Below are 17,836 nucleotides of genomic sequence, written 5' to 3'. Positions count from 1 at the left end.
CGCATGACGTCCTCCGCCCCGGAACGTTTCTGCCTTCGGTTTCGGGGTGTGACAGATTGGTATCAGAGCTATTGTTTATAGTGAACTAAGTATACCGAACCTTACATGGTATACAACTATAGACACTAAGGGGCTATAGTGCTCTGAAGTAAAAGTATGCTTTTAAAATATAAGTATTTTGACAAAAAGTATACAAGTATACTCGAGTACCAGAATCCGTGTCTTAAGTAGAATAAAACAAATGTATTTTGGATGTTGAACACTGCGGTTAAACCTGGGAAGTTATGTAATCATGTCTAGGGTTAATATAGCCTGATCAACTATATTCATTCGAGACACGACCAACATGTGCTTGGGAGTGACTTTGGTGTTGCAACAGGCCTAAAACTTACCCGGTATCCGTACAACTTAAAATACGATAGGAGTATTTTAGTCAGAGCCGAATACATGGTAGAAATTCATTCTTAGTATTGCTACCTATTCATTTCTTAGCGATAACTTACTTGCATTAGTAACTTTCCCTTGCTTATCGCTTAGTAGAACACTCCAACCATCGTAATGAGATTTATATTCTTGCTTCATATCTCTTGGTTCAATTCAGAGGACTTACCACCCTCTTCTTCCTGATTCTTTTTAGAACAAGATGCCTTCCCGAAGAAGACCTATCAGAAGGAACAACGACACTCTACCGCCCCCTCAGTTCGATCCCGTTATGTTCCAAGCAGCTGTTACTGCTGTTGTGACTGCCGCAATGGCACAAGTTAATTCTGGCGGATCTAGTGGGCAAGGAAGTGGTACTCATTCCCAAAGTCAGGAAGGTGGCCAAGGACACCAGAAGGAGTGTTCTTATAAGGACTTTATGAACGCGAAACCCACATCCTTCGACGGCACTGGGGTGTTATTGCCCTGACTCGATGGTTCGAAAAGATCGAGTCCATTTTCGAAATCTTCTCCTGTTCAGAGGTCAACAAAGTAAAATTCGCCGCTTGCACCTTTGCCAACAGGGCACTGACCTGGTGGAATGGCCGGGTCAAATCCCTAACCCTACCAGTGGCAAATGCTATGGGTTGGGAGAGCTTGAAAGAGCTCATGCTTGCTGACTACTGCCCTCGGGGCGAAATGCAGAAACTGGAGCACGAACTCTGGAACCTAAAGATGAAGAGTTCTGATATTGCCGCCTACACATCTAGGTTTGAAGACCTAGCGCTTCTCTTCCCGGGGATGGTCACCCCAGAAAACAAAAAGGTTGAAAGATACATTTGGGGGCTGACCCAGCCGACCAAAGGAAATGTCTTGGCTGCCAAGCCAAACACCTTCGATAGCGCTAAGTGTCTGGCGCAGACCCTCATAGATCATGGAGTCGATCTCGATGAGGTGACAACCACTCCTGAACCGGCTAAAGGGATTGTTGAGAAAAGAAAATTTTGGAAACAGAAAAAGGGCCAGTCTTCACAGGAACCCTCAAAGAAACAGCAAACGGTAGCAGTCCACGCTGCTACTACCCCTATCGCTGCTCCTGCTACTCAAGCACCTACTAGCAGGTATACTGGTACCCTCCTTTGGTGCAATAAGTGCAGTTATCATCACCGCATCCCTGGTCCATGTCGTGAGATGCTCTGCAACAACTGTGGTAAAAAGGGCCACCTGGCTCGAGGCTGCAAAAACCCAGTCCAACCAACCGATCAGGCCTCTGGAGCAGGTGTTGGTCAAGCCTGTTACGGCTGTGGGGAAATCGGGCATTACAAGAGGAACTGCCCCAAGGCAGTAACAACTGACAACACCGGGAGAGTACTAACTATGGGGCAAGAGGAGGCCGTGGCTGACCCTACCGTTGTGACGGGTACGTTCCTCCTCGATAACTCTTATGCATGCATTCTTTTCGATTATGGTGCTGAAAGAAGTTTTGTTAGTCATGCATTCAAGCATTTTCTTAAACATAAATCCCAACCTTTAACCGAAACGTTTACCGTCGAAATGGCTAACGGTGAGAAAGAGAGCATTAATGACATATTCGTGGGTTGTACCCTTACTCTGAGCGACCATTCATTTCCCATCGATCTTATGCCAGTTTCCATAAAGAGCTTCGATGTCATCATCGGCATGGATTGGCTGAGCCCCAATCATGCTGATATCCTTTGTTACAAAAAAGCTATCCGTCTCAACCTTTCCCCGGATGAAACTCTTGTAATCTACGTCGATAAACTCAGTTCAAACCTTCGCATCATTTCGTGCATCAAAGCCCAGAAACTCCTGCGGAAGGAGTGTTATGCATTCCTAGCCCACGTCATTAACGAGAAGCAGGAGGTTAAAAACCTTGAGAGCATCCCCGAAGTCTGCAACTTTCCCGATGTTTTTCCCGAAGATCTCCCGGGAATCCTTCCTGAACGCCAAGTCGAGTTTCGCATCGACTTAGTCCCCGGAGCTACTCCCGTAGCTAAATCTCCATATCGCCTAGCACCAGCAGAAATGCAGGAGCTATCTAGTCAGCTCAATGAGCTGCCAGCAAAGGATTCATCAGACCGAGTTCCTCACCCTGGGGAGCCCCGATCTTGTTCGTGAAAAAGAAGGATGGATCCTTTCGGATGTGTATCGATTATCGGGAGCTGAACAAGCTCACAGTCAAAAACCGTTACCATCTTCCTCGAATCGATGATCTCTTCGACCAACTTCAAGGAGCCAGTTACTTCTCGAAAATAGATTTAAGATTAGGGTACCATCAGCTACGAGTCCATGAGGGTCATATTCCTAAAACAACATTTCGGACTCGATATGGTCACTACGAGTTCGTAGTTATGCCCTTCGGTCTAACCAACGCACCGACTGTGTTCATGGACCTGATGAACCGGGTGTGCCGTCCTTTCCTGGACAAGTTCGTCATCGTGTTCATCGACGATATACTTGTCTACTCAAGAAGCGAGGAAGATCACAGACAACACTTGAGATCAGTGTTGGAAACTTTAAGGACGGAGAAGCTGTTCGCGAAGTTCTCCAAGTGCGAATTCTGGATTCGAAAAGTAACCTTCCTAGGTCACGTGGTAAGCGAGGAAGGCATACACGTGGACCCCTCCAAAATCAAAGCGATAGAAAACTGGTCAGCACCGAAGACGCCCACGGAAATCCGTCAATTCTTGGGTCTCGCTGGCTACTATCGTAGATTTATCAGAAATTTCTCCAGAATTGCCAAACCCTTAACCACTATGACTCAGAAAGGCGTACCCTTTTGTTGGAGTGAGAAGCAAGACACTGCGTTCCAAACATTGAAGCGGGCCCTATGCATTGCACCTATTTTGTCCCTGCCCGAAGGGACAGAGGACTTCGTTGTCTACTGTGATGCATCCAATCAGGGTCTAGGCTGTGTGCTCATGCAACGGGGAAAAGTCATTGCTTATGCCTCAAGACAGCTGAAAGCACACGAAGTCAACTACACAACACACGATCTGGAATTGGGAGCAGTAGTCTTCGCATTGAAGATATGGAGACATTATCTCTACGGAACCAAGTGCACCATCTTCACTGACCATAAAAGTCTGCAGCATATCTTCGACCAGAAGGAGTTAAGCATGAGACAACGACGATGGGTTGAGCTACTCAGCGATTACGAGTGCGAAATACGCTACCATCCCGGCAAGGCCAATGTGGTAGCAGATGCCCTCAGCCGGAAGGAGTACTCAGGTCGTAGAGTGAAGGCACTGACCATGACTATCCATTCCCATTTATCCGCGCAAATCAAGGACGCTCAGTTGGAAGCCTTAAGACCAGAGAACATGCCGGGTGAAGCCTTGAGAGGAATGGAAAAGAACCTAGAGATCAAGGGAGACAGAGTCTATTACTTCATGGACCGGGTCTGGACCCCAAAGTTCGGTGGTTACAGAAAGGTTGTAATGACCGAAGCTCACAAGACCAGATACTTCGTTCACCCAGGATCGGACAAGATGTATCTCGATCTCAAGAGACTGTATTGGTGGCCGAACATGAAAGCAGAAATCGCTACCTTCGTGGGCAAGTGCCTGACTTGCGCCAAGGTGAAGGTCGAATATCAGAAGCCCTCAGGTCTACTCCACCAGCCAGAGATACCTGAATGGAAGTGGGAGAGGATTACTATGGATTTCATCACCAAATTACCCAAATCTCCGAGTGGGTACGACGCCATCTGGGTAATTGTCGACCGACTGACTAAATCCGCCCATTTCCTGCCAATCAAGGAAAACTTCAAAATGGAGAGACTCACGAGAATCTACATCCGAGAGATAGTTCGACTGCATGGTGTGCCTGTGTCCATTATCTCCGATCGAGATAGCAGGTTCACTTCGAGGTTCTGGCAGTCACTACAGAAGGCTCTTGGAACTAAACTGGATATGAGCACAGCTTACCATCCTCAAACAGATGGACAGAGTGAGAGAACCATCCAAACCTTGGAAGACATGTTGAGAGCCTGCGTCATCGATTTCGGCACGTCTTGGGACACTCATCTTCCTTTGGTTGAATTTTCCTACAACAACAGTTACCATACCAGCATCAAGGCTGCGCCTTTTGAAGCTCTTTATGGCCGCAAGTGCATATCCCCTCTGTGCTGGGCTGAGGTGGGCGACACGCAGCTAGCCAAGGGGCAAGTCCCCGATAGCACTCTCACTGGTCCAGAAATCATCCGCGAAACCACAGAAAAGATTGTACAAATCCGAGAACGACTTAAGGCCTCTCGCGATAGACAAAAGAGCTACGCTGATAAACGACGAAAACCCTTGGAATTTCAGGTTGGAGACCGTGTCCTGCTAAAAGTATCACCCTAGAAAGGCATGATACGCTTTGGAAAGCGTGGAAAGCTAAACCCGAGGTACATAGGACCGTTCGAGATCCTCGCCAGGATCGGTCCTGTAGCCTACAAACTCCGATTACCTCAAGAGCTTAGTAACATTCATTCCGTCTTCCACGTCTCGAACCTTAAGAAGTGCTTATCCGACGAAACCCTTACAATCCCTCTCGATGAGATTGAAATCTGTTGGGTTTTGAGCATACTAACACTCCTATGGTGTACATGCAACCCTATAAACCTTGGATCTATGTTTTCTCTATTATACATGCAAATATTAACTATTCCAAGGTTTCATCCTAACTAGCATATTATGAAGCACCTATACTACAAAGTTCTAGTTAGATGACATACCTTTTGATGTAGCTTGATGTCTTCAAGCTTTAAGAGCTTAGCCCCAATAGTGTGTAAGCCTCAAATGGAATCACAAATCACCAAAACACCTTGGAAGAACTTGAGAGAATATGTATGCACACTAAAATCGGCCCACTCTTATTTTCACACACTTGTGCCAATTTTGTGAGCCAAGGACCCCTTTATATATTATGGAGGATTAGGGTTACATCCATGTAAATCCTAATACCCATGACCTTTCATTTACATAGGATCCATGGGTTAAAAGCTCCATGGACCATCCATGAAAGCTTAGCCCAACCTAAATGAACTTGGCCCATTCCATATATATAAGAGTCCATATTTAATTAGTTCTTTTTGATCACTTAATTAATTCTAAATTAATTCTTGATCAATACTAATTAAATAATATGATTCCATATTAATATATTAGAACTTATAATATATTAATATAAATCATAAATATACTATTCTCAAAAGACTATCCATATAAATTGTGCCGGTGAAGTGCAACCCAAATGGACCATGCCGGGTCGGGTCAAGTACATACCAAATATAGTTATGGACTTAGACATTAATCCAACAGTCTCCCACTTGGATAAGTCTAAAACTATTATTGAGTATGACTTCAAAACCTAACTGGCAATCGTAGCTCTTAAAGCCGCTGTCGAACTCTGACCTTGTCAATGACTTGTCCATTAGATAAGGGATCATATATTCCTCCATTCTAGATATCATAAGGACTGAGACATGGATTATAATCATTCTCTCTGTCCATATGTTGTTTCCCAATTTTCAATTTATGATGACTGACTGATTGAACAAATCAAATCAGTCCTGGCTTGGCCAAGCACTCACATGTGTCATCGCTAAATCATCGAGGGGCCCACAGATATCGCTTTTATCCCGAAGGTAAAAGGAATGGATAAACTTCGACTCATATGGCTTGTTCTACTACTTGTTGAATCATACACAAAGGCACGTTTTATAACATCGAGTTACCAATGCGTTTTCGTGCAATCAATGTATAACCAACTCATAGTAACAACTCATCTCTCTAGGTTTTAATAATATAAGATATTATCGTCTCATGATCACTCGTGATAAAATCCATGAAATGATTCAAATGAGCGTGGGTTGAATCCAATACTCAGAACTTATGAGCACTCATGAGTGTTGTAGAACCACTTTGTCCACCAACTTGGACCTCTACAAACCAACCCATGACAGTCTTGATTCATATCTACTTCCAACATATGACCGACTGTGGATGGTTTGAATAACTTAATCATTCAGGAAGAGCGACTTAGTTATTCTGGAAGTCAAAACATGCAAAGTGAAACACAAGAATAAATGTATCAAATATGGTATCAAACCCTATGAATATAAATAAACACTTTTATTTATCACCATACTGATTACTCATTATTCATTGTTTCGGTTTTATCAACTTTATACTTGAATTAAAAACACTAGTTGTCCCATGCTCCAAGCATGTACACTATGTTTTTCTTAAACAATAGCTTTTCCATACACCAAGTATGCACTCTATGTTTGTCTATGATCCTTACTTTGTGAAATAAACCAATTGAGCATAATTTCAATGATTCTAATTTCACACTCCCAAATCCTTATCAAAAAATGTGAGAATTTCAAATTCCTATCATTTATCGAAATCTGTTTAGATTTTAAACTTATATGCACTGACCCTCCTGTAATGAATATGTACAAAGTCACAAAGACTTGTCAACAGTCATTATAAGGTATTCCAATGGAGATCAACTCCATGGAAACTAAGTCTCATATTCAAAGTACATTGCTTTGGACATGCTTCTTGCATTAAGTTTTCTAATCTTACACAGATAACTTCCACCTATGGAGACAACTCCATATTCTCATTTTGACTATCACTTCTGAATAAGAGATGCCTCTTTTCAGAATATGTCAATATGGTCCTTCCAAAATTAGCACTATACTTCCAACTGTCCCTGAGCAACCAATCTTTAGTAAACCTCAGATTGTCCTCTACAATTGCTTAATCATTTTAGTCATATCCAATTCTAGACCTTTTCCCTTCTTAATGCCTCTGGGCATTTAAAAAAATTTAGAAATGACAAATATTATAGCACATGCAATCGATCCTGTACCCAAAGCAAATGGTACATGATTCATGATGTATCACATAAAGACATGATTCTAGACCAGTCTTTTGCTACAATATTTTTATTTGCCATGTTTTCAAAATTTGACTATGAAGAGGGATGCCGTAATCATAATCGAATTTTGAGAACGCAATATATAGAATTTCCTTAAGTTGAACCAATCCAACATGAAATTCATATATATATTCTTGACTAAAGATGATTAAGGTCTCAATCTAAGCCTTTAGAACTGAAATGAAGTATATCCTCTCCCTTAATTATAGCAAAACAACTTTTTCAATCCATGCAGCCTCACGAATTGAAACTTTTGTTTTCTATAATTAACATTGCTAACTTGCGACACTAACAATAATTATCATGCTCCCACTAACATGATGATTATTAGCATAACACTTATGCTCCCACTAGCTTTGACATGTACTCAGAAATCAGCTGGACTTCTAGAAATCAATACTTTATTGACTTTCTTACCAAAGTTCAGATTTCTGATACGAGATGCTTTGATAAAACTTTATCAAAATCATACACCTTTCCTTAGATAGCATGCATGTGTGTCTAAACAATTTCAGAACTATGAAAAGGGATGCCGTAATCATAGTCTCAATTGTTTAGACCTTTTGCCATCTGCTTCAAATCTACTTGGTGGAAGTGTTTCCTCACCATCATTTAAATGAATCAGAGAGAAACCTTATGACCCTTAGATTTTATGGTGTATGTGTTCTTATCCATGTGAATCGTCAAAACCATAGTCACAAGACAAGGATAATGACAAATCCAAACTCATATGGACTGAACTTATGCAATCTTAACTTCTTGCCACCTGGCAGTACAGGGCCTGCCATTGCTTCCAAGTTGTTATGCAACCAATTGAGAACTTTCAGAACTCCTATGCAAAGCCAACTTTAACTGGAATGGGCATATAATATGTCAACACGATAGGTTATAAACCTCAAGTCGTGTGCTAGTGAAGAACCTCAGGTTTTATTCTTGATTAGTTCTTGAAATTCTTTTTAGGATCTTTAAGACTCCCACTATCTTCTTGACATATAAGACTATCTTGCCAAATATTCAAGAGATAGTGCGGATTCTTTATCAAGACAATCACTTCACATAATTGGCCTTAGTTGGTCTTTGTTTTATCCAAAACATCACAACTTACCAATTTCAAATGTACAAGAGTAGGACACTTTTACTCTTACATTTGACAAGTGTTTTAAACCTTTCTTTAAGATATGTCACTCAAGTTACAATCTTGGAGTATGACTCTAAGAATTGTTTTGGAACGAAGTATGACTCATCTTCCTGATCTAACCATTTCAACAATTCATGACTCCTCTTCTTAGTCATAAGAATGCACTAAGAAGACCTTTAGAGGACTAATTGTGATATGATTTCTAATTCATTAAGATGATCACAAACATGATACTAAAGTACTCTCCCATCTTTTCAGATTTGAGAAACTTTTATCTTTCTGCCTAATTTGATTCTTCCCATTCGTTCTGCCATACATTGAGACTTTTCCAATGTTTCAGAATTATACTTAAACTTGTAAGTATAACCATATTTACTAAACTTTAGTAAATCAAATAGTCTTAACGAGCTTTGTGGTGGACATGACCAGTGCACAAGAATGTGTACTCGATCCCTTTAGTCCTTCACTTGACTCACACATCCATGTGAACAAGTAATTAGTGTTGATTTTCCAATGCTTGAAAGTTCTCATTCATCATACTATTCAACTTGCATGATTCCAAGTTTCGGTCCAATTGAAACTTGGGCGATGAGGAACTTTCCTGATTTGGTAAATTTAGACACTACCACAAATGAAAGAATCAAAACCATTTTCCAATATTCCTGTCAGTGGAATCATATAAGCAACAATTTTCCACAAATGCCATTGTAAGGATACTTCAAATAAACAAAATTAAACAATTTTCTTTTATTTTAAAACTTTGCGGAAAAACTTATCCTTACAATCCACATGGAAAATTATTGTTATCTATTCCTTAGCAATATATCATAACTTCTTAAGCAACTGCTCAAAATTCTGATGTGATCGAAATCCACCTTCGCGATCAGAATCAGCATATACTTCCTTTAAGATTTCTCTCTATTCTTTGATTCTTAAAAATCAACATGTGACCCAGTCACATCATGTAATGAGGATCTCAGAATAGAACTTAACAGAGTTAGATAATGGGCTCTACCTGATGTAGAGTCAAACTTATTGACTTTAACATCCTTAGGTAAATTTGGCAGCTTTGCAATCAACGCCCCTTCCTTTGGCAAAATAAACATATGGACCTTTTGGTAATGGGACTATCTCAGACTTAGCCTTTCTCTTTACCATTTGGTCAACCGGGTTGACTATGGCCAATCCCTTTCCATTGGGAAGAGAATGCTTTTTCTGGATTTCCAGTGTCACCATTGTCACTGTCCATAAAGTTTTTGGGAAGTTGATCTTCTAATCAAATTTGATTCACTATCGTTCCAAATCATTGCTGATTCAGCAGCACCAAGCAAATAGATATGATCATTAAGGTTCATGTCAAAGTCTGTTTCATAGTAGTCCCAAAGGAACTCACTATGTGACTTAGAAAGTGATTGAACATCCAACTTTCTCAAGACTTTGACACCCAACTCTCCCGGCTTGTCAATATGTGACTTCATCTCTAAGATGTGATCACACATAGACCTTGCTTGCCATTAGGGCTTGAGTGACCTTGAACTTATGGGTTAGGGAGAATAATTAGAGGAGGTGGAGGAAGAGAAGTATGACTTCCATGAGCCAAACTCGGGAAGTCATATTCATTAGGAAAGCTTGGTTTGTGAAGATCATTGTTGTCTAAACCAGACATCAACAATGGGAGAAATTCACGTAAAGTTGATTTAAGTCCTTAATATAACACCCAATATGATATATTAAGGCTAGGACCCAACAAACTATTTTATAACTTGGAAGAGGGATGCCGTAATCCAAGCTATAAAATAATTGAAGGTAGGTGAATGACGATTCACCAATTTCCACCAAGATAAACGAAATGTATTATTAGGTTTTAATTGGTTTTGAAACTCCTAGATTCTTTTGAGATTCATTGAAATTTTCAATGGCATGTTTCAATCTCGAGTGTGCCCTTCAGGTTTTGTGACTGGGATGCCGAGGATCACAAAACAAGGTGTGAAGTAACCATGCAAATATACTTGGTACCCTTAATATTTACCCCTCAATCGATGTGCCGGTTAACCACACACGCTCCAACGATAATATGATAAACATTAAGTTACCCTTTGCCTACCTTGTTAAGTCCAGGTTAGTGTGCCGGTTAACCACACACGCTCCACTAACTGACTTAAGCAAAGTGCAAAGTGTAATTTCATGGGTTAGCACCAAATTCACATTTTCCTAAGTAACTAAGATTGGGTATTATTAAGAGTTTAGTTACTTAGTATTTATCATTAATACTTTTAATGAAGGAAGAATTATAGTCCTTGTCCTACCCGTTCGGCTAACGACCCTCCACCGGTCAAGGAAGCGGTGGGTGAGAGTAGACACCCATTAAACTGCCATTTTATAGGCAGTAACCTTATACCCCCCTTATAGAGCGGCTTCGTGAATGAGGCCTACTATTGGTAAGACGACTTGCTCTTATACATATAATATATTAAACTTTTAATATTATAATAGTATAAGGGTGTATTTTAGACATTTAAAATACTTGGTGGTTTAATCTATTAATTAAACTAAACTTTTAATTTAATTAAACTCAAACCATATCTTTATTTATGGATTTAATAATACTCTTTTAATTAAACGCTTTAATTAACTATTAATAAAGTCCATAAGAGTTAATTTGAATTATTCAATAAAACATCGTAATTCCAATTATTAAATTCAAAATTAAAACCATTTAATTAATTGTTTAAGTTATGAACCCAAGAGTTTTAGAATTCAATTCTTTTTTTTCATAAAAAGCTTTTTCCAAATTCCAAAACTTGAGGGCAAGTTTTGTAACTCTTGAAAACCTTTGGATTCCATAACTTATGGAGTTAAATACTTGTTTTATGATGAAACTTTTCATGTTCCATAACTTAAGAACAAGTTATGGAATTCTTTAAAACATTAACTCCAAATTTTGTAACTCCATAAAAACTTTAAATCAAATTTTTTTAAAAAAAAAAAAATTCATATCCATAACTTATGGAGGTTTCAAAAACCCTTAAGATCATAACTTTAAAAAAAACTTTTGAGCTCCAAAATTTTATGAAAAAATATGTAACTCCTTAAAACATTTAGATCAAACTTTTAAAACTAATAAAATAATCATATCATTTTATCTTTTACTAAATTTGACCTAATTCAACTCTTGTAGTAAAGTGACTCAAATTTTATAAATAATTAGTTTTTCATAAAATCAAGTAATTATCATAAAATTTAACAAACTTCATGTTTTTTTTTCTTTTTTTTTTCCTTCAACTTGAAAAAAAAATACATTTGCATCAATATAACAGAAAACAACCCATGGCTCTGATACCACTGTTGGGTTTTGAGCATTCTAACACTCCTATGGTGTACATGCAACCCTATAAACCTTGAATCTATGTTTTCTCTATTATACATGCAAATATTAACTATTCCAAGGTTTCATCCTAGCTAGCATATTATGAAGCACCTATACTACAAAGTTCTAGTTAGATGACATACCTTTTGATGTAGCTTGATGTCTTCAAGCTTTAAGAGCTTAGCCCCAATAGTGTGGAAGCCTCAAATGGAATCACAAATCACCAAAACACCTTGGAAGAACTTGAGAGAATATGTATGCACACTAAAATCGGCCCACTCTTATTTTCACACACTTGTGCGAATTTTGTGAACCAAGGACCCCTTTATATATTATGGAGGATTAGGGTTACATCCATGTAAACCCTAATACCCATGACCTTTCATTTACATAGGATCCATGGGTTAAAAGCTCCATGGACCATCCATGAAAGCTTAGCCCAACCTAAATGAACTTGGCCCATTCCATATATATAAGAGTCCATATTTAATTAGTTCTTTTTGATCACTTAATTAATTCTAAATTAATTCTTGATCAATACTAATTAAATAATATGATTCCATATTAATATATTAGAACTTATAATATATTAATATAAATCATAAATATACTATTCTCAAAAGACTATCCATATAAATTGTGCCGGTGAAGTGCAACCCAAATGGACCATGCCGGGTCGGGTCAAGTACATACCAAATATAGTTATGGACTTAGACATTAATCCAACAAAATCAACGAGAATCTAAACTTTGTGGAAGAACCAGTCGAAATCATGGATAGAGAGATCAAACGAACGAAACAAAGTCGCATCCCGATAGTGAAGGTTCGCTGGAATGCCAAGCGGGGACCTGAATTCACTTGGGAGCGCGAAGATTAGATGAACCAGAAATATCCTCATCTCTTTCCTAATTCATGATTTGTATTCTATGTTCGAATTTCAGGACGAAATTCCCTCTAACGGGGGGATGATGTGATAACCCGAAACTTTTATCCTATACAATTGATCTGTATATCAATATTAAACTCGAATTTTTCATCTTTTAACGGAATTGTGGGTCCATATGACTGCTCTAGGCTTAGTATAACCTAGATATGAGTCTTAAGATGGATTAGAAAGTGTGTAGCATCACAAAATCGGGCCAAACACACCAAAGAAGGTGTGTGCGGCCGCACACCCGCGTGTGCGTCCAGCCAGCCGCACACGCCCTCCAGCCTCACACCCGACCCTATATATTGAAGGAGACCCCCTTCATTCACTCTTTTCTTGTTTTGGCTGCACCCTACTCTCTCTCTCTCTCTCTCTACTTTCTCTCTCTACAAACATCATCCAAGAACACTCTAAAGGCATCAAAAACGTGAACTACTCCATCATTCAGCTTGTTATAGTGGTAAGACACCTGAATCTAAGCCTAAAACTCATAGTGTTCTTCGTGTTCTTCATCCTTTGAAGGTGTACGGCCGCACACCTTCATAAGGTGGCCGCACACACACTAAAACTCTCCAAAGTGAAGAGTTTGGCCTTCATTTACTAGTAGGACTTAGTATTAGCACAAGAACACCTCAAAATCGACATTTCGGGCACAAATGAGGAGTGTACGACCTCACACACCCTCTGTACGGCCGCACACTCCTGTATGCAACCGCACACACAGCCTGGCCGCACACCCACTCCAATGGCCGTACACCTCCCTTATTTGATCATATAGGGTCCCGACAAGCATTTCCAAGTCTTTAGGGTGGTTTCCCGTCATGTTTAGTCATGAAACACCCAAATTCTAACACACATACGTGTTATCACCTGGTAATAGGATCCACTTGCGTACGAAACATCGGTTGACACTCAACACTCGTAACCAATTGTGCTTTCGGATCCTACGATAAACTGTGAGTTCATACCCCTATATTTTTCCGAGTTTTTCATGTTTTCAGGGGGGGGGGGGATACAAGCAAAAGTACAAGGAAACTTGTGCTCAAATATATTATTTTGTTTAAAATAATTACATGTTCAGTATGCTTTCAAACACAGAAAACCATTTTACCACTTGATTTAGAAAATCAACTCGTAGAAACAGTTTTCAAATCTAAAGCAAGGAACTTGTGAACCTTATCATAATATGTATTATTTCATAAAGGATTCACGCAAATCCTAAACAGGATTTTCAACATTGTTACTTGTAAGTTCGTTAGGCTAAGTTTGAGACATGTCCTTGGTAACACTCCCCCGGATTCGTGTGTGAAGGACTACGACTTATAACCAGAATCTCTTGGAGGGAGAGCGTGACTATTGTGTATAGATCTATATGGGACTGACTATCCCGCACCCTCGCTGCTAGCTACAGCGGAACCGTTAGGTTCAGGGGTGACAAAGTCATAAAAGATATTGGCCCCCGTTCGTGCCTTATCCAGTCAAAGTACGGTTATGGCACTCACAACTTAGGTAGCGAGAATTTACTTTTGGTAATAATGAAACTAGTGAACTAACCTCAAAGTAATAACCGATTTGATTACTAGAGGGTATTCATAATACCCTTAGGATCTAGTTCACTACCTATTTTATTAGTTTTATTTATGTAATAAGGTTAATACGACTCTCAGCGAGCAACCAGGGTACTTCAAGGAAACTACATCTAACGATCCAAGTATGGTAGATACTTGTACATCTCATATCAGAATCAAAAGTCAAACATCTTACGTAAAGAAAATATAGGATTTTCTTGGGATAACTCAATCTTTCATAAACAGATGGTTTATCATATAACTAATGGGAAATCAAACATCTTTCATAAGAAAATATGGGATTTTCTTGGGAAACAACTTTTCAAAGAATCAAGGAAACATTTTTTTTACTAGAATTAACCGCTTATGAACTCACTAGCTTTATGCTGATATTCTTTAAAACTGCTTGTATCCTCAGGGCATCAATAGACAGGTACTTCTGCCGACTTTTTGAGAAGACGGAGCGTTTCAGATTTACATCTTTTGCTTTTGCTATATATACTGATATGTATAAACCATGTTTTTGAACAATGTAAATATTCTTATTATAATGTAATGGTTTTGTTTACTACGCTTACTATGATACAACTGTTGTGATACTACGCATGACGTCCTCCGCCCCGGAACGTTTCCGCCTTCGGTTTCGGGGTGTGACAGTCTAGATGGATAAAGTTCCAACTTTATCCCTTAAGTCCATCCAATGAATAAGGATCTCAAATTCTAAGTTCAAAAGAGCAAAACTCAACATGGCTTAAACATTAAGCTCCTAATCCCTAAAGTCCTTTCGCCTAAAACTCAGTTTTGATCCCAGAAAACAATATAAGTCATAAAGTATCCAACTTTATGACATTCACTACTAGAAAACAGACCTTTAATGAGACGCTTTTTATGACACACACTGATTAATGATACGCAAAAGGGCGTGCCCTAAAAATAATTTCAGATCTTTAGAAATTTGAAGAATTTAGGACGCGCATTGTTACGTGCCCTAAAATTAGTGTCCGAAAAAAAGAAAATTAAAAACACGAAAGGCACCTAAATTAAATGGGCGTCGTATAGAAATGTCATTTTATAATTTTTAATACGCGCGTCCCTCCTCTTTGATATAGGTAAGGGGGAACACCAAATATCCCAAAATTTTGAAGTACCCTCCTTCCTCTACCTCTCTGCTCTCTCCTCTAGGTCACGATTCACCATGTGAACTAAGGCATGCCTAAGATTCTGCCTCTTTATCTCCATCGTCTTCGGCTTTGATCTCTTCTTAAAAAAGCGACGATGAATCTACCACGAGGCGTCACAAAAGCAACCGGAGGCATTGATACCGGTGGAGCAGCGAGATAAGGAGTTCTAGAAGAGAGAAAGAGAAGAGGAGAGAGGTGGAAGATAAATAAAAGAGATAAAGTGACAAATATAGAAGGAAAGGGAGCTGTAGCTGGAGATCAAATCGAGAAGGCAAAAGGAGGGGTTCGGATTCAGACACAAATTCACTTTTTGCTTTCAATTTCATATACGTCTCTCCTAAAATCGTTTGTGGAGCCAATTGTTATAGGGATTGAATCCCAGGTATGTTGTATTTAATTAACTTTCCCTCTGATTGTACTTAATTTATCTCTTGGTTATTAATTAACTTAATGTCCATTAGAATTTCTCCAGGCATGCTTAAGGTCTGGGCGACAACGTTTTTGTGGTTTGGTGTTAATGAAATTGGAGGTGAAACGGATCTCTAATACCACCTCAAAATCATAACCTCGACACTAAGCCCGCCTCGATGTTCTTATGAATCGCCTAGATTGTGATACGAGCACGCCCTCTCTTATTCCTCCTCTGATTCGAGAATGACTTGCTCCATCCACCCTTGAAGACGTCACTGGCATCAGTGGTTTTGAGCAGAGTCGATTTGATCTTCTTTTTAAAACCCTAAACGCCGATTCAGAATATCGTTGGTAAAACCCTAGATCCAAAAATAGGATACCATTAATTCTTCTCCCGATTTTGACCAATCATCTAACCCTTTGATTTGGGTCTTTAGTGTTGGAATAAAACTGTGAGACTTAGTCTTCATATGGGAAATGTTAACAACTTACACAATAAAGCACTTAAGAAATGTAAAGAGTTTATGAGACAAGATCAATCTATTGCTCTTCCCATTCAGAACAAAAACAATTTTTTCAAGAATGGGAATCAATGTATATCAAGTCCTTCTAAATCCACTACTACTTGCAACAATCCAACTCTTCTTTTAATTGATATGCAGGTATCCTTTTCTCCTTTCACTCTAACTCTCTATCTTTCACTCTCTCACACACACACATTGCTTCTTTATGCATTTCTGATTGATAATTACAATTTACATCCTTTTGACAATGTTTTTTTCTTCATTCTAGAATGATTTTGTGTTAAAGGATGCGCCATTCTGTGTTGATGGTGGCTTAGCTATAGTTTCTAATGTTATTAAGGCATTTATATGGTGATTGAAAACCAAAGCCTACTTCAAAAAGGAGAAAAGGGGCAGAACTTGTTCATGGTCTTGTTATCAAAGAAGAAGATTATAAGGTGGTAAAGACATGGTTTAGTGCCTTCTTTGCTACAAATCTTCATTCATTTATTCAAGGAGCAGGGATTGATAGTTTAGTTGTTGTTGGTAAAATAATTTTCTTTTGATTATTCTGTTATTAGTTTCATCATATTGGTGGATATACATATACATTAATGAAATTTGATTGTAGGTGTTCAAACTCCAAACTGTGTAAGGCAGAGTGTTTTTGATGTTGTGGAACTTGATTATTATTAAAAATCTTTTGTAACTAAGGGAAATGGCCAATGTTGGTTATCTTTACTTTTTTAAGGGATATTACTCAAGAAGGGATTTGAATTTGATGTTGGTATCTGAAATAATTTAACCATTTTTTTAATTCTCTTTTACCTCTAAATCCAGGATGGCACATGTGTAGTATCTGTGAGAAAAAGGTCGAATACATGTGCTTCCTGCACATATTTAGTTAACTAATATTTTGGTCAATGTCTATATTTAAGGGAGCGAGCACGCAAAACGAAAGAGGCGGAAGAAAAGAGAATGGAAAAAGAAAGAGAGAAGGTAATTATTTGTTTTTCTTGAAATATAAATAATCCCAGAACTTATCTTCAGTTTTGTAAAGTGGTGTTAAATTATACATTTATACTCTTGGTTCCTAAAGTGGCCTTGGGTTTGTGAAAGTCTTAACATAGCTTCATCCAATATTCCAAGTAGAATGTGTTCTTCTCTTTTAAGTTTTAAAAAATTAGAAAGGTATTTACGTCATTTTGTATCATGTACTTAATATAAAATTATCTTTAGGATCAGATATGAATTGGGAAGGAACTACTTGAAGCAAAACATATGGAGGAAGAAAATGGCAACCTTATTCTTTTTTTTACTCCAAAATATTTAATTTTATATTCCTATCTCCTAAAAGGATTTT

At 38.7% G+C, this 17,836-nt stretch overlaps 1 protein-coding gene across 1 annotated transcript; it reads left to right on the top strand.

The window, feature by feature from the left end:
* The first annotated feature begins 16,440 nt into the window (after positions 1-16,440).
* Positions 16,441-17,169, top strand: LOC145121554 (putative inactive nicotinamidase At3g16190). Its single transcript, XM_079057283.1, has 4 exons — positions 16,441-16,632; positions 16,763-16,816; positions 16,863-17,019; positions 17,105-17,169. The coding sequence occupies exons 1-4, from the start codon at positions 16,441-16,443 to the stop codon at positions 17,167-17,169; spliced, it is 468 nt and encodes a 155-aa protein (XP_078913409.1).
* Positions 17,170-17,836: the final 667 nt, after the last annotated feature.

The sequence above is a fragment of the Lactuca virosa genome, chromosome 6, assembly GCF_052849685.1.
Source record: "Lactuca virosa cultivar CGN04683 chromosome 6, Lactuca_virosa_CGN04683_v6, whole genome shotgun sequence".
NCBI lineage: Eukaryota > Viridiplantae > Streptophyta > Magnoliopsida > Asterales > Asteraceae > Lactuca > Lactuca virosa.
The sequence above is the reverse complement of the archived record's forward strand: the minus strand, read 5'-3'. Positions and strand labels throughout refer to the sequence as shown.

Coding starts and splice junctions, on each gene's coding strand:
- LOC145121554 (XM_079057283.1), top strand. CDS start 16,441: ATGGGAAATGTTAACAACTTACACAATAAAGCACTTAAGAAATGTAAA. Junction 16,817..16,862: donor TTGATGGTGGCTTAGCTATA/GTTTCTAATGTT, acceptor TGAAAACCAAAG/CCTACTTCAAAAAGGAGAAA. Junction 17,020..17,104: donor TGATAGTTTAGTTGTTGTTG/GTAAAATAATTT, acceptor ATTTGATTGTAG/GTGTTCAAACTCCAAACTGT.